At 48.7% G+C, this 23,703-nt stretch overlaps 1 protein-coding gene and 1 long non-coding RNA gene across 2 annotated transcripts in view; one reads left to right on the forward strand and one right to left on the reverse strand.

Moving 5' to 3' along the window:
* Positions 1–435: 435 nt before the first annotated feature.
* LOC112236928 (ankyrin repeat and KH domain-containing protein 1-like) overlaps positions 436–23,703 on the reverse strand; it is a 60,994-nt gene continuing 37,726 nt past the window's right edge. Inside the window, 24 exon segments of the mRNA XM_042325965.1 lie at positions 436–1,162; positions 1,245–1,409; positions 3,341–3,522; positions 3,923–4,162; positions 4,319–4,444; positions 6,472–6,652; positions 7,302–8,787; positions 11,912–12,061; positions 12,422–12,574; positions 12,839–13,137; positions 16,057–16,253; positions 16,773–17,082; positions 17,230–17,325; positions 17,503–17,665; positions 17,829–18,004; positions 18,188–18,401; positions 18,611–18,753; positions 18,918–19,063; positions 19,267–19,378; positions 19,526–19,609; positions 19,612–19,664; positions 21,784–22,219; positions 22,514–22,801; positions 23,300–23,577. Coding sequence (XP_042181899.1) covers positions 1,112–1,162; positions 1,245–1,409; positions 3,341–3,522; positions 3,923–4,162; positions 4,319–4,444; positions 6,472–6,652; positions 7,302–8,787; positions 11,912–12,061; positions 12,422–12,574; positions 12,839–13,137; positions 16,057–16,253; positions 16,773–17,082; positions 17,230–17,325; positions 17,503–17,665; positions 17,829–18,004; positions 18,188–18,401; positions 18,611–18,753; positions 18,918–19,063; positions 19,267–19,378; positions 19,526–19,609; positions 19,612–19,664; positions 21,784–22,219; positions 22,514–22,801; positions 23,300–23,577 — 5,729 coding nt within the window. The 3' untranslated portion in view covers positions 436–1,111.
* On the forward strand, positions 1,921–3,238 carry LOC121846930. The gene is made up of 2 exons (XR_006083933.1): positions 1,921–1,954; positions 2,334–3,238. It is a non-coding gene; the product is annotated as an uncharacterized LOC121846930 (long non-coding RNA).

Raw genomic sequence — 23,703 nt, forward strand, 5'->3', positions numbered from 1 at the left:
AGAAATCTTACTTGTTTGTAGGTGACCAAATACTTATTTTCCACCATAATTTGCAAATAAATTCATTTTAAAAATCAATGTGATTTTCTGGATTTTTTTTCTCATTTTGTCATAGTTGAAGTGTACCTATGATGAAAATTACAGGCCTCATCTTTTTAAGTGGGAGAACTTGCACAATTGGTGGCTGACTAAAACCTTTTTTGACCCACTGTATGTGGTAAATACCACCTTCCCACTTGATTACAAACTTGATTAGCTGTCAATGTTAATATTTATTAAATGTATCGCATCGGAGCCATGAGTTGTGTGCAGATGTTATTCTCTAAGATGACAATATATAAATACATTGTTGTCACTTGTCAAACACGCTATTCATTTTGGTGAAATGAAAACAAAGCCCTACCTACACAAACAAAAAGGTACAACCGCCACAAGTACATATCAATATGTTTATTGAATATTAAGGTAAATATTTCACATTAATACAGGCTACGTAAAGTAGAGCCACTATACGACGTGAAATGTACTCTCAATTTAACCCTTTTTTAGTATGTAAACAATTATACATGTATTTACCACTAAAAGGTATTCTGATTTCTTTCCCTCTCTCTGCCTCTCTTTAGGTAATCATCATCCTCTAGTTGTTGGTTGAGTATCATTAGCTCCGTCGTCATCACCTTCATCAGGTCTCCCCCTGAGGAGAGCGACAACTCTGCACGTGGGTCAAAGTCCTACATCTATGCTACACAGAGCATGGAGCCTGTTGGACAGGCTGTCACCATCAATTTGGTTGTTCATCAGACATCAACAGTACTTGAATTAGGGCCCAGAATTTTCCCTCCCGACCCCACCACCATAACAGCCCTCGCTCAAATTGTAGTATATTTCTTATTTTGAGTTAGGCACATTAAAGAACGCTGTCAAGATAATTTCTCTCCAATTCTTCAAACTCTGCTTTGCTCTCCGTTCTCTACTAAAGTTAACATGTTATACAAGTCTGTTTGTTTTTGTTGTCTCATCAGGGTTTTGTTGTCAGTTGGAAATTAAATTCATGTTTGTGGTGTGTGTGTGTGATGTGGATGTGTGTTTGATTGCTGTCGATGCCGGCCGGCTAGTTGACGTGGTTCAGGTGCACATGAGGAGGCCAGGTCCCAGGCCACACCTGAACGAGAAGAGGAAGAGAGGAAATTTCATTAGCAAAGAACTGTGTGTGTGTGTGTGTGTGTGGGTGGATAAAGTCTCACCTGCTGTGGGTCAGTGTTGTCTGCGTTGTTGGGGACCACCTTGATGATGGGGCTCCATGCAGGGTCGGCAGCGTGCAGCCCGTTGAACATCGCCCCCCCCGGACCCTCTCCCATAGGGGGGTTGGGGGGCAACATGGTCCCTCCATACATCGACATGGCCATACCCTGGTGTTTGATGACAACAAGGTTATTAATACACATCACAACCAGGTTTACTAACTACAGTATATTAACACGATCCTACCCTGGAGACAACCAGGTTTACTAACTACAGTATATTAACACGGTCCTACCCTGGAGACAACCAGGTTTACTAACTACAGTATATTAACACGGTCCTACCCTGGAGACAACCAGTCCATTAACTACAGTATATTAACATGGTCCTACCCTGGTCCACTAACTACAGTATATTAACATGGTCCTACCTGGAGACAACCAGTCCACTAACTACAGTATATTAACATGGTCCTACCCTGGAGACAACCAGGTCCACTAACTACAGTATATTAACATGGTCCTACCCTGGAGACAACCAGTCCACTAACTACAGTATATTAACATGGTCCTACCCTGGAGACAACCAGTCCACTAACTACAGTATATTAACACAGTCCTACCCTGGAGACAACCAGTCCACTAACTACAGTATATTAACATGGTCCACTTACTATAGTATATTAACATGGTCCTACACTGGAGACAACCAGGTCCACTAACTACAGTATATTAACATGGTCCTACACTGGAGACAACCAGTCCACTAACTACAGTATATTAACACAGTCCTACCCTGGAGACAACCAGTCCACTAACTACAGTATATTAACATGGTCCACTTACTATAGTATATTAACATGGTCCTACACTGGAGACAACCAGGTCCACTAACTACAGTATATTAACATGGTCCTACACTGGAGACAACCAGGTCCACTAACTACAGTATATTAACATGGTCCTACACTGGAGACAACCAGGTCCACTAACTACAGTATATTAACATGGTCCTACACTGGAGACAACCAGGTCCACAGGTAACTACAGTATATTAACATGGTCCTACCCTGTATATTAACAGACAACCAGGTCCACTAACTACAGTATATTAACACGGTCCTACCCTGGAGACAACCAGGTCCACTAACTACAGTATATTAACACGGTCCTACACTGGAGACAACCAGGTCCACTAACTACAGTATATTAACATGGTCCTACCCTGGAGACAACCAGGTCCACTAACTACAGTATATTAACACGGTCCTACACTGGAGACAACCAGGTCCACTAACTACAGTATATTAACACAGTCCTACACTGGAGACAACCAGGTTTACTAACTACAGTATATTAACATTGTCCTACCCTGGAGACAACCAGGTCCACTAACACAGTCCTACCCTGGAGACAACCAGGTTTACTAACACTTCCTACCCTGGAGACAACCAGTCCACTAACTACAGTATATTAACACAGTCCTACCCTGGAGACAACCAGTCCACTAACTACAGTATATTAACACGGTCCTACCCTGGAGACAACCAGTCCACTAACTACAGTATATTAACATGGTCCTACCCTGGAGACAACCAGTCCACTAACTACAGTATATTAACATGGTCCTACCCTGGAGACAACCAGTCCACTAACTACAGTATATTAACATGGTCCTACCCTGGAGACAACCAGTCCACTAACTACAGTATATTAACATGGTCCTACCCTGGAGACAACCAGTCCACTAACTACAGTATATTAACATGGTCCTACGCTGGAGACAACCAGTCCACTAACTACAGTATATTAACATGGTCCTACGCTGGAGACAACCAGTCCACTAACTACAGTATATTAACATGGTCCTACCCTGGAGACAACCAGTCCACTAACTACAGTATATTAACATGGTCCTACCCTGGAGACAACCAGTCCACTAACTACAGTATATTAACATGGTCCTACCCTGGAGACAACCAGTCCACTAACTACAGTATATTAACATGGTCCTACCCTGGAGACAACCAGTCCACTAACTACAGACAAAAAGAGGAATGGCCATTTGTGATGATATGATACTTTCATGTGTGTGTTACCTTGGGGAAGTCCATGTAGTTGTTGGGGTGGTTGATGTGTTGCTGGTGGTAGTTAGCGGGGTTAGAGATGCCGGTGTCGTCCTGCTCCATGGGCTGGTACTGGGAGAAGGTGTGGTCCGCCTGCAGCCCAGGGTGGATCACGTGACTGCCCATCAGGGGCTGAGACCAACCTGACATGGCTTCTAGAGGTGAGGGAGACGGGAGGTAAGACACAGAGTGATACGGGGTGTGTGTGAGGGAGACGTGAGGTGAGTGATGGGCTGGTACGGGGTGTGTGTGAGGGGTGGACACGGGGGGGGCTGAGACCAACCTGACATGGCTTCTAGGGGGGGAGCGAGGGGTAGACGGGAGGTGAGAGACCAACGGGGTGTGTGCGAGGGAGACGCGAGGGAGACGGGAGGTGAGAGACCAACGGGGTGTGTGCGAGGGAGACGGGAGACAGAGACAGAAATGGGGGGTGTGCGCGAAGGGGTGTGTGTATAGCCATCAGCTGTATATCAGGGCAGTAAGACATTGGGGATGGAGAGACCAGCGTGGGTTAGAGGTTGTGTGTGTGTGTCTGGTATGTGTGTGACTATTCACCCGAGGCGCTGCCGACTCCGAAGGACCATATGCCTCCCTGTCCTACAGGAGCGGTGTAGGAGGTCTGGAGGAGAGGAGGGTTGACGGTGGTCTGTCTGATCCTCGCCAGCCTCTCTGTCCCGATGGGAGGAGGCACCTTCCTGTCCTGCTGGCTGCTGCCCTGCTTGGCCTGGTGGGGAGGGGGGGCCACGGGGCCAGACGATGACACCGTGGAGGGAGGGGGCACCGCCTGGGACTCGCCTGGGGAGATGAGGTTAAAGGTTAGTGGTTTTGAGTCTAAAACACAGTTAAGCAAAAATCTCTTAAATTGTATTAGTTAAATAATGTTATGTTGAATTCCTGGAAAATAAGCTTCATGGCCATTTTAGGTTAATTTTCACACATCTGTGTCAGTACCTGATGTGGCAGCGCTCCAGGGGTGAGGGGAGAAGTGCTGTCTGCTGAAGGAGGGGGTGCCCACAGCTGCTGGCCCGTGTAGATAGACTGGACTACCAGACATACTGGTAGCATAGCTGGTCAAAGCTACATACAGAGAAAGGAGAGAGAGTTAGAGGCCTATAGACTGCAGGTAGACTGGACTACCAGAAATACTGGTAGCATAGCTGGTCAAAGCTATGGAGAAAGGAGAGAGTTAGAGGCCTATAGACTGCAGGTAGACTGGACTACCAGAAATACTGGTAGCATAGCTGGTCAAAGCTACATACGGGGAAAGGAGAGAGAGTTAGAGGCCTATAGACTGCAGGTAGACTGGACTACCAGACATACTGGTAGCATAGCTGGTCAAAGCTACATACGGAGAAAGGAGAGAGAGTTAGAGGCCTATAGACTGCAGGTAGACTGGACTACCAGAAATACTGGTAGCATAGCTGGTCAAAGCTATGGAGAAAGGAGAGAGTTAGAGGCCTATAGACTGCAGGTAGACTGGACTACCAGACATACTGGTAGCATAGCTGGTCAAATCTATGGAGAAAGGAGAGAGTTAGAGGCCTATAGACTGCAGGTAGACTGGACTACCAGACATACTGGTAGCATAGCTGGTCAAAGCTATGGAGAAAGGAGAGAGTTAGAGGCCTATAGACTGCAGGTAGACTGGACTACCAGAAATACTGGTAGCATAGCTGGTCAAAGCTACATACGGAGAAAGGAGAGAGAGTTAGAGGCCTATAGACTGCAGGTAGACTGGACTACCAGACATACTGGTAGCATAGCTGGTCAAAGCTATGGAGAAAGGAGAGAGTTAGAGGCCTATAGACTGCAGGTAGACTGGACTACCAGACATACTGGTAGCATAGCTGGTCAAAGCTATGGAGAAAGGAGAGAGTTAGAGGCCTATAGACTGCAGGTAGACTGGACTACCAGACATACTGGTAGCATAGCTGGTCAACGCTATGGAGAAAGGAGAGAGTTAGAGGCCTATAGACTGCAGGTAGACTGGACTACCAGACATACTGGTAGCATAGCTGGTCAAAGCTATGGAGAAAGGAGAGAGTTAGAGGCCTATAGACTGCAGGTAGACTGGACTACCAGACATACTGGTAGCATAGCTGGTCAACGCTATGGAGAAAGGAGAGAGTTAGAGGCCTATAGACTGCAGGTAGACTGGACTACCAGACATACTGGTAGCATAGCTGGTCAGACTTAGAGCTGTAAGACAGGGAGAGAGTTTGGGGCATAAGGTTGACCAAGAAACTGAAGTTGAAATTGGGTTTCTATTTCAGGAACAAAATCTTGCTTTTCAATGTTAGTCTGAAAGGATGTTGTTCAAAGCACTTAACATTTTTATTTATTTTAAAATCAGTGCTGGATTATGGTGATATTGTCTATATGCAGGCCCCGGCGACTACTATGCGTTCATCAACACGTTCATTAACTTTAATGCAGAATAATAATAAATATCCCCCAGCAATGATGTACAATTCATTCTCTTGGTTAACCTTAAACTCTAGACAGTGTATCATGGTGCTTTAAGATCTATTACTAATGCTAGATTACTGACCCATCACTGTGATCTGTATGCTATGGTGCAATGGACCTCTCTCTCCACCAGGAGGCTAAAGCACGGATACACTTGTATGTGCAAAGCATTGATGGACAACTCCCTTTGCATCTCTGTTCCTTACTGACCAGATCAGTCACTCAATATAGTCTTCGTTCACAGTCGCTGCTGTCCTTGTCTGTTCCTAAGGCTAGAACTGAGATGGGGAAACAATATTTTTCCCATAATGCCCCTTCATCCTGGAACATGCTTCAGAAGGTTGGGGAGTTAGTGTCCTTGTCTGTTTTTAAGACTCTGATCGACAACACTTTGTGACAACTGCAGTTGTTTCTAATATTCAATTGTGTCTGTAACTTGTGACACTGTCTTTTGTGTGTATTCTGTATTTTTCTGTAATGTTTTATGGACACTGCTATTTCCCTGTTTTGCCTTCTTGGCAGGTCGCCCTCGCAAAATAGGTTTTTAACCTCAATGGGTTTTACCTGGTTAAATAAAACAATAAAAAGGTCAAACACAGTCAAATAAATACATCTAAAATGTCCCTTTCTTTTACCAATAGGACTGTTGACCATCCTCTGTGAGGCAGAGCGGTACCCAGGGGCCTTGGAGCTGTCTGGAGGAGGGGCCATCATGCCATCCATCTGGCCCATGTAGGCGGGAGGGGCAGAATACTGCTGCTCAGGAGGGGAGCGGGCAGGGAGGTGGCACGCACCCCACACCTGGTTGTTACCCACCTAATAGAGAGAAGTGGTTAATGAACAAACTGGGGCACAGGCACTGACGTTTAGGTCACAATCTTTAAAACATGTTGTTACTCTATGGCAGGGCTCTATGGAGTTAAAACCTACTGGATTCCAGGAACAGGGTTGGAGTTAAAACCAGTGGATGGTTTTCCAGGAACAGGGTTGGAGTTAAAACCTACTGGATGGTATTTCTCCAGGAACAGGGTTGGAGTTAAAACCTACTGGATGGTATCTCTCCAGGAACAGGGTTGGAGTTAAAACCTATGGCATGGAACAGGGTTGGTTAAAACCTTGGATGGTATTTCTCCAGGAACAGGGTTGGAGTTAAAACCTACTGGATGGTATTTCTCCAGGAACAGGGTTGGAGTTAAAACCTACTGGATGGTATTTCTCCAGGAACAGGGTTGGAGTTAAAACCTACTGGATGGTATTTCTCCAGGAACAGGGTTGGAGTTAAAACCTACTGGATGGTATTTCTCCAGGAACAGGGTTGGAGTTAAAACCTACTGGATGGTATCTCTCCAGGAACGGGGTTGGAGTTAAAACCTACTGGATGGTATCTCTCCAGGAACAGGGTTGGAGAGTCCTGCTCTATTGTAATAAAGTGTTTTCTGTGGATAATAAAAATAGTGGCACCCACCTGGTTGTTGTTGTCGAACATGCTGCTGAAATGGTTGAAGAGGGCTGCAGGGCCGAAGTTAGGGGGCATCTGCTGGGGCTTGGCCCCACCATGGACCTGCTGCTGCTGCATCGGAGAGCCGTTCATCAGACCCATGGAGGACTGGGGCTGAGGGGGCATGGAGGGGGGCTGGGGCAGCTTCTGTTTGGGGTGCTCATGTTGTTGCTGTGTGTTGTGGGGTAGGAACGGTTGTTGTTGTTGCTGCTGCTGGTTGGGGTGTTGGTAGTAGGGCCCTGTCGGGGGCTGCATGCGGTGTGAGATGCGGGGAGCGGGAGCCGAGAAGTGGGGTACGGTGCTGTTGGGGTGTTTGTGTGAGGGGGCGGAGGAGGATGGGGGAGGTGGGAGCTGGACTGGAGAGGTGGAGGGGGTCTGATGAGGTGGTGGAGGTTAGGGGAGGAGGGGTTGGTGCTGCTGCTGGCGGGGCTCAGGTTTGGAGGGGGCAGCCATGGCAGGGGCGGTGAAACCACCTGAACTAACCACATTGTTGACGGAGACGTGCTGGCCCTCCTGAGAGAGGGAGGGGGTCAGCTTCTCCTTGCCTGGGGGAGCAGTGGGGGCGCTGGAAGGTGACTTGGGGGGCTGAGAGATGGGTGCGACCTGGGGATGAGGAGTGTTAGGGGCGTACGTAGCCATTAAGCCCGTGTGTTGGTGGGCGGGAGACACTGTACCTCTCACTGAGTGACTACTACTGACAGTGGTGGCAGTAACCATGGAGACAGAGTTGATCCCTGTGTGCTTGGGGTCAGAGGTGAACAGCTGTTTCCTGACTGAGGAAGGGGTGGGGGCACTGGGTTGGGCCTGGGCCCCATGAGGGTGGTTAGGGGTGTGGGGTGACCCTGTAGTCGTAGCAGTCTGACTGTTAGAGGCACTAGGACTGGAGACAGAGGAGCCCGTGGATGATGTGTTATTGTGATCATTATGACTAGACAAGTTGGATCTGGTCTGGTTGTTACCACTACTACCACCGTTGTGTTTGGGGGAGCTGTTGGCGCTACCGGGACTCAGCGGCCGCACCGGGAACGGGCCCCAGGTGCTGGCGGCAGGGGAGAAGGTCCCACCAAACTGGGCCATGGGCAGCCTGGGGAGCCTGATCTGATGCATGGTCTGGGCTGCCAGGAGGGCCAGCTGGGGATGGGCATAGGCCAGGGGGAGAGACACAGGGAAGGGCTGCCTCACCCCAGACAGACCCTTACCCATCTTACCCCCTGTCTGAGAGGATGAAGACTGGAAGGAGACCCCAGAGGACGTGACCAGGGAGCCCAGGGCCTTGGCACCGATGGTGAGGTTAAGGTTAGCTCCAGTGGGGGTGGGGAATGGGGCTGAGGTGGTCTTGGAACCCGGGGCCCTGATGTGATTCCTGGGGATCAGGTCCTCTAGTTCCTTGGCTGGGTCCTGGATCAGAGAGTTGATCAGCTGGACTGCGTGGCGTGTTGACTCTGTGCCACCTCTGGAATGAACCATCACAACAGGGGTCAGGGGCCACACAACAATGAAAACATTCCATGGACATGGTTCCAACCAATCACAGTATCTCAACTCTTCACTGATCTCCTGGAGATACGGCAGGAGGATTAGACACTCCACTTCATTCCTTTTAAATACGTAGAATCGCTCATAAATCAACACAGCTATTAACCTTTTAAATACATAGAATCACTCATAAATCAACACACAGCTATTAACCTTTTAAATACATAGAATCACTCAGATCAGTGGTTCCCAAACTTTTTATAGTCCTGTACCCCTTCAAACATTCAACCTCCAGCTGAGTACCCCCTCTGGCACCAGGGTCAGCACACTCTCAAGTGTTGTTTTGTGCCATCATTGTAAGCCTGCCACACACACACTAGACAATACATTTATTAAACATAAGAATGAGTGTAAGTTGTCATCATAACCCAGCTCGTGGGAAGTGACAAAGAGCTCTTTAGGACCAGGGCACAAATAATAATAATCAATCATTTTGCACTTTATTTAACCATCTTACATATAAAACCTTATTTGTTCATTAAAAATTGTGAATAACTCACCACAGGTTAATGATGTGTGCTTGAAAGGATACACATAACTCTGCACTGTTGGGTTGTGTTGGAGAGTGTCTTAAATCATTTTCCACACACAGTCTGTGTCTGTATTTAGTTCATGCTAGTGAGGCCCGAGAATCCACTCTCTCATAGGTACGTGGTTGCAAAGGCCATCAGTGTCTTTGTGATTAGCCAAGGCAGGATACTCAGCACAGCCCTATTCCGGAAATCTGGCAGTGGCTTCTGATTAAATTACATTTTCACAAAACCACTTGTTGCAATATCGATGAGGCTTCCTTGTTCAGATATCGGTAAGTGGACTGGAGGCAGGGCATGAAAGGGATAATGAATCCAGTTGTTTGTGTCATCTATTTTGGGAAAGTACCTGCGTAATTGCTCACCCAACTCTCTCAGGTGCTTCGCTATATCACATTTGACTTTGTCCATAAGCTTGAGTTCATTTGCACACAAACAAATCATACAATGATGGAAGACCTGTGTTTTGTTCTTGTTAATGCAGACAGAGAAGATCTCCAACTTCTTAATCATAGCCTCAATTTTGTCCCGCACATTGAATATAGTTGGAGAGTCCCTGTAATCCTAGATTCAGATCATTCAGGCGAGACAAAACATCACCCAGATAGACCAGTCGTGTGAGAAACTTGTCATTGTGCAAACGGTCAGACAAGTGAAAATGATGGTCAGTAAATAACTTTAAGCTCGTCTCTCAATTTTAAAAAACGTGTCAATACTTTGCCCCTTAACCAAAGCACTTCTGTATGTTGTAAAAGCGTTACATGGTCGCTGCCCATATCATTGCATAATGCAGAAAATACACAAGAGTTCAGGGGTCTTGATTTAACAAAGTAAACCATTTTCACTGTAGTGTCCAAGCTGTCAGGCAGTCCTTTGGCAGCAAGAGCCTCTCGGTGGATGCTGCAGTGTACCCAAGAGCCTCTCGGTGGATGCTGCAGTGTACCCAAGAGCCTCTCGGTGGATGCTGCAGTGTACCCAAGAGCCTGGTGGATGCTGCAGTGTACCCAAGAGCCTCTCGGTGGATGCTGCAGTGTACCCAAGAGCCTCTCGGTGGATGCTGCAGTGTGAACCCAAGAGCCTCTCGGTGGATGCTGCAGTGAACCCAAGAGCCTCTCGGTGGATGCTGCAGTGAACCCAAGAGCCTCTCGGTGGATGCTGCAGTGAACCCAAGAGCCTCTCGGTGGATGCCAGTGAACCCAAGAGCCTCTCGGTGGATGCTGCAGTGAACCCAAGAGCCTCTCGGTGGATGCTGCAGTGAACCCAAGAGCCTCTCGGTGGATGCTGCAGTGTACCCAAGAGCCTCTCGGTGGATGCTGCAGTGAACCCAAGAGCCTCTCGGTGGATGCTGCAGTGTACCCAAGAGCCTCTCGGTGGATGCTGCAGTGAACCCAAGAGCCTCTCGGTGGATGCTGCAGTGTACCCAAGAGCCTCTCGGTGGATGCTGCAGTGAACCCAAGAGCCTCTCGGTGGATGCTGCAGTGAACCCAAGAGCCTCTCGGTGGATGCTGCAGTGTACCCAAGAGCCTCTCGGTGGATGCTGCAGTGAACCCAAGTGGTGTCGGGAGCAACTGCTTGCACATGTGTTACCACTCCACTATGTCTCCCTGTCATCGCTTTTGCACCATCAGTACAGATACCAACACATCTTGACCACCAAAGTCCATTTGATGTCACAAAGCTGTCCAGTACTTTAAAAATATCCTCTCATGTTGTCCTGGTTTCCAGAAGAGGATGTCTTCCTTAATTGACCCCCCATAAACATAATGGACATATACCAGGAGCTGTGCCAGGCCCGCCACCTGTTGACTCATCCAGCTGTAATGCATATAATTTACTGGCTTGTATGCGAACCAGCACTTGTTTCAAAACATCTCCTGCCATGTCACTGATGCGTTGTGAAACAGTGCTGTTTGATGAAGGCATTGTCTATCATTTTTTTGTCCTTTTCCCCCAGCATTGTCCCAGCCATATCTGCGGTAGCAGGAAGAATTAAGTCCTTCACAGTAGTATGGGGCTTGCCTGTCTTAGCCAGTCCTCCACAGTAGTATGGGGCTTGCCTGTCTTAGCCAGTCCTCCACAGTAGTATGGGGCTTGCCTGTCTTAGCCACTCGGTAGCTCACCATATAAGACGCTTCCGAGGTTTATTCTTCAAATGGTCGTGTTTCATTTCGAAATGTCTGCGCAAGAGTGAAGGTTTCCCGCGAGAGAGTAACGGTTTATGTGAGTGGATGTTAATTATTTGACTACCTTGAATACCTGTATCACCCAAATGTATAGCCCCGTTGGAAAATATAAACATACTGTTTATTTTTTTAAGTGAATCACATTTTTATTCGGGGTACCCCCAACGGCCTGGCGCATACCCCTGGTAGTTTGGGAAAAACCTGACTCGGATAAATCAACGCATAGCTATTACCCTTTTCTCTGCTTTCCTCCTGTTCAGTTCTCTACTCTGCTGACTGGTGTAATAGTGTGCTGCCGTCACCACAGGGGTCCCCTCCCTGTCCCTACCTGATGGTGATCATTCTCTCTCCGTTCTTGTCTTTCTGTTTGTCCACATCGATGTGTGCTCCCGTCACGTCCTGTATAGCTGTGATGTTGCAGCCTCCTCTACCCATGATCCTCGACACCACCGAGGCCGGGACCGACAGCTTCTTGGACCTGCAGCCCAGAGAGAGAGAGATTCATATGGGGTTTAGAACCGGGCCAAAGCACAAAATCCAATACGGAGCCACAGGCCTGACAACTTACAGGCCTGACAACTTCCTCATTGTCTAAAACAGTGGTTCCCAACCAGGGGTACTTGGCCTATCCACAGTGGGGACTAGAGAAGACTCATGAGACCAAAGGCCTACTGATAAAATACACAAGGGGGTACTTCAGGGGTACTCCAGGCAGAGCAAAATTCAGCTGGTGCTACAGTAACCGAAGACGGTTGGAAACCACTGGCCTAAAATGACCTATAGATTAACTTGAAGCATTTCCAGATGGATTTTATGGATGGAATATGTGTCTACCCACCGTCTCACCACCTCCTTCCAACCCTCCTCCCTCTTCTGTCCCCTCTTGGGGCTGGTGAGGCTCTTGCTGTTGGAGGATGTGACAGGTAGCGACATGGTCTTAAACTGAGACGGTACAGAGCTGCTGGGGGTCAACTCACTCATGTCTGGAGCTCTGAGAGGGGGAGGGACAGAGGGGGAGCGGGCGAGAGAGAGGGGGAGAGAGAGAGAGAAAGGGGTAAAAGGTCAGATTCACAATTAATACGGTTGCTGTTTTTAACTACGTACATGTATTAGAAATGTACTGTTCTGTGTGATTGGTGGTGCTTGACCAGCTCCTTTAGGAAAACTACTGTTCTGTGTGATTGGTGGTGCTTGACCAGCTCCTTTAGGAAAACTACAGTTCTAACTCAAACCAAAGGTACTGCAGGTCACTCACTTCTGTGTAGGTTTGGAGATGGAGACGGTGACTGGGTGTAGCTGATGACAGTGTCTCTTCTCTGGGCCTGGCTGCAGGCTGTGAGAGGGGCCCGAGGACGAAGAGGATGAAGAGGAAGAGGAGGAAGAGGAGAGGTCAGGGAGGAAGTTGAGCTCCTGGCTCTTGCCCCCACTGCTGCTACTCTCACTGGCACAGTCGGTGCTGTCCAGGGGGTCTGAGTCGCTGGTGCCCCCTGCACCCCCAGCCCCGCCCCGCGGGTCGCCATGGATCTTGTTTGCTTTGTGCTGTGCCAGCACCACCTGCTGGACAGAGATGGAATTATCACTGATTAGACACCTTGATTGACTTGCTTTGACTGTTTGACAGTAGAATTGTGAAAGGAAATGTGTATTTACAGCCTCCCGGAAAAAAACAAAAAAAACACTGGCTTCACTCATCATTTAACTTATCTACATTATATTTTACAGTCATGACCAGTAGTATGTGGACACCTGCTCGTCTAACAGCTCATTCCAAAATCACGGGGATTAATATGGAGTTGGTCCCCCTTTGCTGCTATAACAACCTCCACTAGTCTGGTTTTCCACTAGATGTTGGAACATTGCTGCGGGGACTTGCTTCCATTCAGCCGCAAAAGCATTAGTGAAGTCGGGCACTGATGTTGGGCTTTTAGTCCGGGCTCAGTCGGCATTCCAATTCATCCCAAGGGTGTTAGATGGTGTTGAGGTCAGGGCTCTGTGCAGGCCAGTCAAATTCTTCGATATCGATCTCAACAAACCCTTTCTGCATGGACCTCGCTTCATGCACAGGGGCATTGTCATGCTTAAACAGGAAAGGGCATTCCCCAAACTGTTGCCACAAAGTTGGAAGCACAAAACAATCTAGAATGTCATTGTATGCTGTAGTGATTTCCATTCACTGGAACAAGGCGCCTAGCCTGAACCATGAAAAACAGCCCCAGACCATTATTCTTCCTCCACCAAACTATACAGTTGGCACTATGCATTGGGGCAGGTAGTGTTCTCCTGGCATCCGCCAAACCCAGATTTGTCTGTCAGACTGCCTGATGTGTGGCTGCTCGGCCATGAAAACCTATTTCATAAAGCCCCAGACAAAACAGTTATTGTGCTGAAGTTGCTTCCAGAGACAGGACAAACTTTCTATGCGCTTCAGCGATCCCGTTCTGTGAGCTTGTGTGACCTACCACTTTGCCGCTGAGCCATTGTTTCTCCTAGACATTTCCACTTCACAATAACAGCACTTCAAGTTGACCAGGGCAACTCTATCAGGGCAGAAATTTGATGAACTGACCTACTGGGAAGTTGGCATCCTATGACGGGGTCACGTTGAAAGTCAGAGCTCTTCAGTAAGGACATTCTACTGCCAATGTTTGTCTATGGAGATTGCATTGCTGTGTGCTCGATTTTATACACCTGTCAGCAATGTGCATGGCTGAAATAGACAAATCCACTAATTTGAAAGGGGTGTCCACACACACAAGTTTGGACACATCTACTCATTCAAGGGTTTTTCTTTATTTTTACATTGTAGAATAAGTGACAACATCAAAACTATGAAACCAAAAAAAGTGTTAAACGAATCAAAAATATATTTTATATTTGAGATTCTTCAAAGTTGCCACCCTTTGCCTTGACAGCTTTGCACACTTGGCATTCTCTCAACCAGCTTAATCTGGAATGCTTTTCTAATAGTCTTGAAGGAGTTTCCACATATGCTGAGCACTTGTTGGCTGCTTTTCCTTCACTCTGCGGTCCAACTCAACCCGAACCATCTCAATTGGGTTGAGGTCGGGTGATTGTGGAGGCCTGGTCATCTGATGCAGCACTCCATCACTCTCCTTCTTGGTCAAATAGCCCTTACACGGCCTGGAGGTGTGTTGAGTCATTGTCTTGTTTTTTGCGACTGCACTTGAATAAACTTTTACATTTCTTGACATTTTCCGGATTGACTGAACTTCATGTCTTAAAGTAATGGACTGTCATTCCTCTTCGCTTATTTGAGATGTTCTTGCCATAATATGGACTTGGTCTTTTATCAAATAGGGCTATCTTCTGTATACCCCCCTACCTTGTCACAACACAACTGATTGGCTCAAATGCATTAAGGAAATAAATTCTACAAATCAACTTTTAACAAAGCACACCTGTTAATTTAAATGCATTCCAGGTGACTACCTCATGAAGCTGGTTGATAGAATGCCAAGAGTGTGCAAAGCTGTCATCAAGGCAAAGGGTGGTTACTTTGAAAAATATTAAACATATTTTGAGGTGTTAACACTTGGTTACTACATGATTCCATATGTGTCATTTCATAGTTGACGTAGAAAATAGTCATAATAAAGCAAAACCCTTGAATGACCAAGTGTCCAAACTTTTGACTGGTACGGTGTGTGTGTGTGTGTGTGTGTGCAAAATCTAAATGTGTATCTATACTTTAAATACAACCAACCGCCTGTGGGTCCTGACGTATGATTGGTTAGTTAGTTACCTGTGGGTCCTGACGTATGATTGGTTAGTTAGTTACCTGTGGGTCCTGACGTATGATTGGTTAGTTAGTTACCTGTGGGTCCTGACGTATGATTGGTTAGTTAGTTACCTGTGGGTCCTGACGTATGATTGGTTAGTTAGTTACCTGTGGGTCCTGACGTATGATTGGTTAGTTAGTTACCTGTGGGTCCTGACGTATGATTGGTTAGTTACCTGTGGGTCCTGACGTATGATTGGTTAGTTAGTTACCTGTGGGTCCTGACGTATGATTGGTTAGTTAGTTACCTGTGGGTCCTGATGTATGATTGGTTAGTTAGTTACCTGTGGGTCCTGACGTATGATTGGTTAGTTAGTTACCTGTGGGTCCTGCCGTATGATTGGTTAGTTAGTTACCTGTGGGTCCTGCCGTATGATTGGTTAGTTAGTTACCTGTTGGTCCTGCCGTATGATTGGTTCGTTACCTGTTGGTCCTGCCGTATGATTGGTTCGGTTGGTCCTGCCGTATGATTGGTTCGTTACCTGTTGGTCCTGCCGTATGATTGGTTCGTTACCTGTTGGTCCTGCCGTATGATTGGTTCCTTACCTGTTGGTCCTGCCGTATGATTGGTTAGTTACCTGTTGGTCCTGCCGTATGATTGGTTAGTTACCTGTTGGTCCTGCCGTATGATTGGTTAGTTACCTGTTGGTCCTGCCGTATGATTGGTTAGTTACCTGTTGGTCCTGCCGTATGATTGGTTCGCTGGGGGAGGAGTCCTTGGTCTTGTTCTTCTTGCTCTTGCGGTTGGTGCTGGTCGTCGTGGCAACACTGGCCCTCTTGCCGAACACAGAGCTGAAGGAGGGCGAGGTGGCGGGAATACCGATTGTGGTGGTAGTGGTCGCACTGGGGGGGTCGATGGGGGGGTCCACTTCTGAAGAGCAGGAGGGATGAATGTAGAGTTGAAGAGACAGTTCCACAATATTACATAGACATGTGTTTCCTTACTTTGAAAACAGTCTACAGAAAAGGATTGACTGCAATCTACACTTAGCTTTTGTTAAAGGAAATGCTTTTTTGCACACCAATATCTCTACCTGTACATGACCATCTGATCATTTATCACTCCAGTGTTAATCTGCAAAATTGTAATTATTCGCCTACCTCCTCATGCCTTTTGCACACAATGTATATAGACTCTTTTTTTCCTACTGTGTTATTGACTTGTTAATTGTTTATTCCATGTGTAACTCTGTGTTGTCTGCTCACACTGCTATGCTTTATCTTGGACAGGTCGCAGTTGCAAATGAGAACTTGTTCTCAACTAGCCTACCTGGTTAAATAAAGGTGAAATAAATTTTTTTTTTTAAATAAACTAGCCACAGCAAACAAATGTTAATAATCAGTATTTTGGGAACAAAAGGATGGATATTGAAATCAAGATATAATTTACCCTCAGCAGAGTCATCCTGCTTCTGCATCTCATAGTCCTCCTCCCCCTCCTCCTTGTTTGTCTTCTGCTCCTGCTCCTCCTCCTCCTCCTCCTCCTCCTGCTTTTTCTTCTGCTCCTCCTTCTTCTTCTTGCGTTTCTCCTTGCGTTTCTCTCTCTTGGCGGCCAGGGCCTGCTTCTTGCTCTCCTCTCTGGACTTCTCCAGGTCAAGCTCCTTGAGGAGAATGCTGGCGTTCTTGTTGGCTTCAGCAGCCTGCTGGTCTTTGGCTTTGACGATGGTCTCCATGCACTGATGGCACTTCTTCAACAACTCCTGAGAGAGGGAGGGATGGAGAGAGAGGGAGGGATGGAGGGGGAGGGAGGGATGGAGAGAGTTCGTGGAGTTAGTGGACACAACTCTTTCTAACCCACTGCCATACTTGCTCAAAGAGAGACCATTCCAAACCGGTGGTGGTGTTACCTTGTCAGCGATGGTGGCGATGTATCTCATACACTCAATGTCTGAGGGGAACTGGTTGACCTCCTTTACCAGGTACTGAACCACCTTTACATGACCCTGAGAAACACAGACAAGGGGAGAGAGAAAATGAAAGACACCTGTAAAATAGGCCAATATTGTTTCAGGCTGGGAGCAGTAAAGGTATGGGGAAGACTGTAGGACCTGGTACTGGAACTAGGTTGTGAGAGGGCCAGGTGTTGCAGAGGGGAAGGGTCATCCTGCGACACGACCTACCTTACGGAAGGCAGCCATGAGTGGCGTGATCTTGCGGTTGTCTGCAGCGTCTACGTCGGCCCCAGCCTGCACCAGCAGCTGAACCACGTCAAAATGGCCGCCGTTGGCCGCCAGCCACAGAGGTGTGTTCCCCTTCTTGTTGCGAACATCAATGTGAGCCCCCCTGGACAACGGAGGAAAACAGGGACAAGAGATAAACACAGGATAAAAAGATGAACGAGAGAATCAAAACATTACCTTTTAGGGAAATTCCTGGCTTCAAAATGAACACTCAGACAAAGACCTTGATTCATTCAGAATGATTGATAAGTTGGTTTAATGCCCACCTGTTGATGAGTAGCTCACAGAACTTGTAGTGGCCCTTGTCTGCAGCGATGGTGAGGGCTGTGTCCCGGGACGAGGGGACAGGAGGGGCGTTGACGTCAGCCCCTTTATCCAGCAGCACCCGGCCCACCTCAGCATAGCCCCCCGACGCAGCCTCCATTAGAGGGGTCAGACCAGTCTACCAGGGGAGGGGGAGGTCAACATCACATTTACAATATGGGGCCAATCCCTCAAACACTTAGTCAGGCACTGGGAGTTGGAGTGACAATTCTCTAGTTAGGATTCACCAGCCTATATGTAACTTGGCTCTGGACTTGATATACTGCTATAATATGGACCGTGACCGGTTCTGTCTCCTCACCTTGGCTCTGTGCTCTACGTTGGCCTTGCGGTCCAGCAGCAGACTGACCACCTCAGCCCGGCCCTGGAAGCAGGCCAGAGTCAGAGCCGTGTTCCTGTTGGTCTCGATCTGAGCGTTGATGTCGGAGCCCATGTCCAGCAGCAGCTTGACCGCAGGGACGTGACCGTTCATCGCTGCCAGCATCAGGGGAGAGATACCCAGCTTACTGCCCGTCCTAGAGACAGAAAAATCGAGGGAGGATTTTATCAATTAGTGAGAGACGTGAGGGACTTTCACTACCAAAGATGCAGTCATCATTCATTTAAACAACCCAGTGAACTTTTCTGATTTAAGAGATGCTATTTTATAAATACATGTATTTGTTGAAGACCTGGGAAAGTAGTGGTATCAGTTAAAAGAAACCACGTTGGTCCCGTCCCGTACCTGGAGTTGATCTCTGAGCCGGCGTTGAGGAGGATCTTGATGATGTTGACGTAGCCTCCAGACGCCGCCAGGCTCAAAGGGGTGTAGTCTGACACGTTACGATGTTCTTTATTAGCTCCTCGCAACAGCAACAACTCCACCACCTAGGAGAGGAGACAAGGAAATGTAAGTCTATTGTTTTCTCAATATGCTATTTCTGTGAAAGGGGAGTTGATTTAGATTCAATGTGGTGATTCATAGAAAGGAAGTGAGCGTGTACCATAGAATTACACACTAGAAACACATTTAAATCAGAGCTCTGCTGTACCTCCTGTCGTCCCCCTGAGCAGGCCAGGGAGAGGGGCGTGTCTTTGGTTCTCTCTGACTGGGCCTCTATGTCACCCCCTTTATCCAGAAGGAGCTCCACCACCCCTACGTGGCCCGCTGTCGCAGCCAGGATCAGAGGGGTGAAGCCTGGGCAGAGAACGAGGAGAGGAGGGGGTCACAACCAGATATACAGATTCACCCAATACAATGTGAAGCACTTTGAACACTGTATAAATCCTGTCTTGGATGTATGAAAAAAATATTCCTGATTAATCAGAAAATAAAAGATGTCTGACGGATATACAGGCCTAACTAACATTTAGAATGAACAGTAACTTTGTGTGTGTTACCCTTCTTGTCGCGATGCTCGATGTTGGCTCCTCGCGCAATGAGAACAGACACCAGCTCCTCGTGTCCTCCGGCACATGCCAGCGTCAGCGCAGTGTCATGGTTACTCTCCGTCTGAAAGGAGAGGGACACACACATTTACAACAACGCTGTGTGTAGGTGTGTCTTTCAGTCTTGAATGTGTGTGTGTGTGTGTGAGACCATTGGCTTTACAGTACATGAGCATCGATATCCACAGCGTGTGTGTGAACAGTGGCTTACGTGTGCGTCGATGTCCACAGAGGGGTAGAGGGGCAGTGGGGAGGGGGGTGAACCCATATTGGAGGGGGTCTGTGACAGGGGGTCAGACAGGGGGTTGGAGACGTTGTAGTGTTCAACATGGGTACTCTGCTGCCCACCGCTGCTGGAACAGAGAAAGAAAAGGAGAGAAAGTGAAAAGTATCTGTTACTTTTCAGGCCTTTGAGGAATTTGTTCATCAGTATTGTTCTTTCAAATCAGTGCAGTTGAAGAAAAGGAGACAGGGAGTATTCTAAGGAGGAAATAAGTTAAGACTTGAGATGCACCCACCCACAGCAGGTAGAACAGCTGTAAAACCACACTACGCTGCACCCACCCACAGCAGGTAGAACAGCTGTAAAACCACACTACGCTGCACCCACCCACAGCAGGTAGAACAGCTGTAAAACCACACTACGCTGCACCCACCCACAGCAGGTAGAACAGCTGTAAAACCACACTGCACCCACCCACAGCTGCACCCACCCACCCACAGCAGGTAGAACAGCTGTAAAACCACACTACGCTGCACCCACCCACAGCAGGTAGAACAGCTGTAAAACCACACTACGCTGAACCCACAGCTGTAGAACAGACCACGCTACGCTGCACCCACCCACCCACAGCAGGTAGAACAGCTGTAAAACCACGCTACGCTGCACCCACCCACAGCAGGTAGAACAGCTGTAAAACCACACTACGCTGCACCCACCCACAGCAGGTAGAACAGCTGTAAAACCACACTACGCTGAACCCACCCACAGCAGGTAGAACAGCTGTAAGACCACACTACGCTGAGAACAGCTGTAAAACCACGCTACGCTGCACCCACCCACAGCAGGTAGAACAGCTGTAAAACCACACTACGCTGCACCCACCCACAGCAGGTAGAACAGCTGTAAAACCACACTACGCTGCACCCACCCCACAGCAGGTAGAACAGCTGTAAAACCACGCTACGCTGAACCCACCCACAGCAGGTAGAACAGCTGTAAGACCACAGCTGAACCCACCCACAGCTGTAAGACCACGCTACGCTGCACCCACCCACAGCAGGTAGAACTGTAAAACCACACTACGCTGCACCCACCCACAGCAGGTAGAACAGCTGTAAAACCACGCTACGCTGCACCCACCCACCCACAGCAGGTAGAACAGCTGTAAAACCACGCTACGCTGACCCACCCACAGCAGGTAGAACAGCTGTAAGACCACACTACGCTGAACCCACCCACAGCTGTAAGACCACGCTACGCTGCACCCACCCACCCACAGCAGGTAGAACTGTAAAACCAAGCTGTAAAACCCACGCTACGCTGCACCCACCCACAGCAGGTAGAACAGCTGTAAAACCACGCTACGCTGAACCCACCCACAGCAGGTAGAACAGCTGTAAAACCACACTACGCTGAACCCACCCCACAGCAGGTAGAACAGCTGAACTGTAAAACCACGCTACGCTGCACCCACCCACAGCAGGTAGAACAGCTGTAAAACCACAGCTGTAACGCTGCACCCACCCACAGCAGGTAGAACAGCTGTAAAACCACACTACGCTGCACCCACCCACAGCAGGTAGAACAGCTGTAAAACCACGCTACGCTGCACCCACCCACAGCAGGTAGAACAGCTGTAAAACCACACTACGCTGCACCCACCCACAGCAGGTAGAACAGCTGTAAAACCACACTACGCTGCACCCACCCACAGCAGGTAGAACAGCTGTAAAACCACACTACGCTGCACCCACCCACCCACAGCAGGTAGAACAGCTGTAAGACCACACTACGCTGCACCCACCCACAGCAGGTAGAACAGCTGTAAGACCACACTACGCTGAACCCACCCACAGCTGTAAGACCACGCTACGCTGCACCCACCCACCCACAGCAGGTAGAACTGTAAAACCAAGCTACGCTGCACCCACCCACAGCAGGTAGAACAGCTGTAAAACCACACTACGCTGCACCCACCCACCCACAGCAGGTAGAACAGCTGTAAAACCACGCTACGCTGAACCCACCCACAGCAGGTAGAACAGCTGTAAGAACCCACCCACAGCTGTACCACGCTGAACCCCCACAGCAGGTAGAACACAGCTGTGCACCCACCCACAGAGGTAGAACTGTAAAACACGCTACGCTGCACCCACCCACAGCAGGTAGAACTGTAAAACCACGCTACGCTGCACCCACCCACAGCAGGTAGAACTGTAAAACCACGCTACGCTGCACCCACTCACCTGCCATGATGTCATCCAGCGTGTCTGTAAGCGTCTGAGCGGGCGAAGCCACCATGAGTCCGTCTGGGGCCTGCTGCCCTACCATCCCTGGTCCTAACCCCTGACCTTGACCCAGCATCTGCTGGCCCACCAGTACCCTCTGCAGCTCAGGGCTGGTACTGCCAGGGCAGGGGTAGTCAGCTGGGCACGGGCTGTACTCAGGTAGGGGCTGGATGGGTACGAAGGCAGTCTGGAGGGGGGGAGGAGGGGGGTGGAGATGGGAGTGGGGGGAGCATAGGGGATGGGGTGAGGGCGAGGGGGGCAGGGGGGGCTGCTGTCCATCCCTGTAGAGGATGGTGTCCACCTGGGGTAGTTTAGCGTAATCTTCCACCTCGTCGTCGTCATCATCATCATCCTCCTCCTCATCTTCGTCATCCTGGAATAGGAATGAGGCAAACTTCTACAAATTAAGCAGCTAAAAGAAACAGATTTCAAAACACAGCAGGAATGTGATCAGGACAACTTCAGTCAGGATAAATTATGATTAGACACCAGGGAGACGACAGTCGCGTCTCCATTAGACACTATCAGGGGGACGACAGTCACACCAGGGGGTGTTATTATTAGATACCGGGGGGTGTTATTATTAGACACCAGGGGGTGTTATTATTAGACACCAGGGGGAAAATGGCAGAAAAGCAGAAACTCTTAACTAGTCAGAAATAACAGACCACCGCCAACAACTCCTAACCTCCTCATCATCCTCTTCTTCTTCCTCCTCCTCTCTGTTCTCCTCGTCAGACCCTGTGTCCGACCCGGGCTGTGTGCGCGTGTTAACCCCTGGTGTTGCTGTGAGGACCCCAGGCATGGTAGTGTTGGCCCCTTCCCCCAGCCCTGGCCCCGGGCCCTGGCCTGCCTCCTGCTCTTCCTTCAGGCCCTTGGCCTCCATGTACTCTTTGGTGAACTGCTGCTGGGTCTTCAACTGCAGCTGACGCTCCACCTTCTGCAGCTCCTTCAGGATCTTCTTCTTCTTCTGGACCTAGAGGACACACACCATGGGGGGGATCAGACCCATAGTTCTATGTTCAGGTCTTGCTCATCCATTGGTTGAGAGATTTCATCGACCCATCAGATCCTATCAGACCTAGGTGGTGTTCATTAGGCACAAAACTAAATAAAATCAATAAAAAACGGAGACGAAACTACCTGGAATAAGAAATGCACGTTTTCGCTTTGGGTTGTACATTTTTTTGACAAGACTTTCCATACCTACCTGTATTGAGGGTCTATGACAGCGTTTCCCAAACTCGGTCCTCGGGACCCCAAAGTGTCCACATTTTGGGTTTTGCCCGAGCACCACACAGCTGATTCAAAAAAATATTATTTGAATCATTTTGCTCCGGCAAAAACCAAAACGTGCACCCCTTGGGGTCCCCAGGACCAAGTTTGGGGAAACGCTGGTCTATGACCTCATCAATAATTCAATAGGATCTCTCTGTGTTCCTATACCTACGAATGATCATCCGTTTGCTCTCACCTGCTCCTCCCGGCTCTTCTTCAGCTCTTCAATCTTGTCTTTGGTGAGCGGCTCTCCCTGGATGAGTTCCAGAGACTGCAGCTGGGCCTTCTCTATGGCTGAGATCCTCTGGCCCAGCTCATTAAGCTTCCCCTCTGTCTCCTCCACAATACACTCCAGGGGCTGGCACAGGTGGAATGGGGGCAAGGCCTCTGCATCCCCGGGACCCGGGCCGGGACGTACCCCCCCTGGACTGGAGGGGCTGGAAGGGGTGGCAGCGTGTCTCTGCTTGGACGAACCTGCAGAGGAGGGATGGAGGAAGAGGGATGAGAAGGATTGAGGGGGAAAGGGATGAGAGGAAGATTAGGTCACACTACAATAAAGTCAATTCCTCATCAGTTGAAGTCACGTCATCGTTAGACACT

The sequence above is a fragment of the Oncorhynchus tshawytscha genome, linkage group LG08 (assembly GCF_018296145.1).
Source record: "Oncorhynchus tshawytscha isolate Ot180627B linkage group LG08, Otsh_v2.0, whole genome shotgun sequence".
In the NCBI taxonomy this organism is placed as follows: domain Eukaryota; kingdom Metazoa; phylum Chordata; class Actinopteri; order Salmoniformes; family Salmonidae; genus Oncorhynchus; species Oncorhynchus tshawytscha.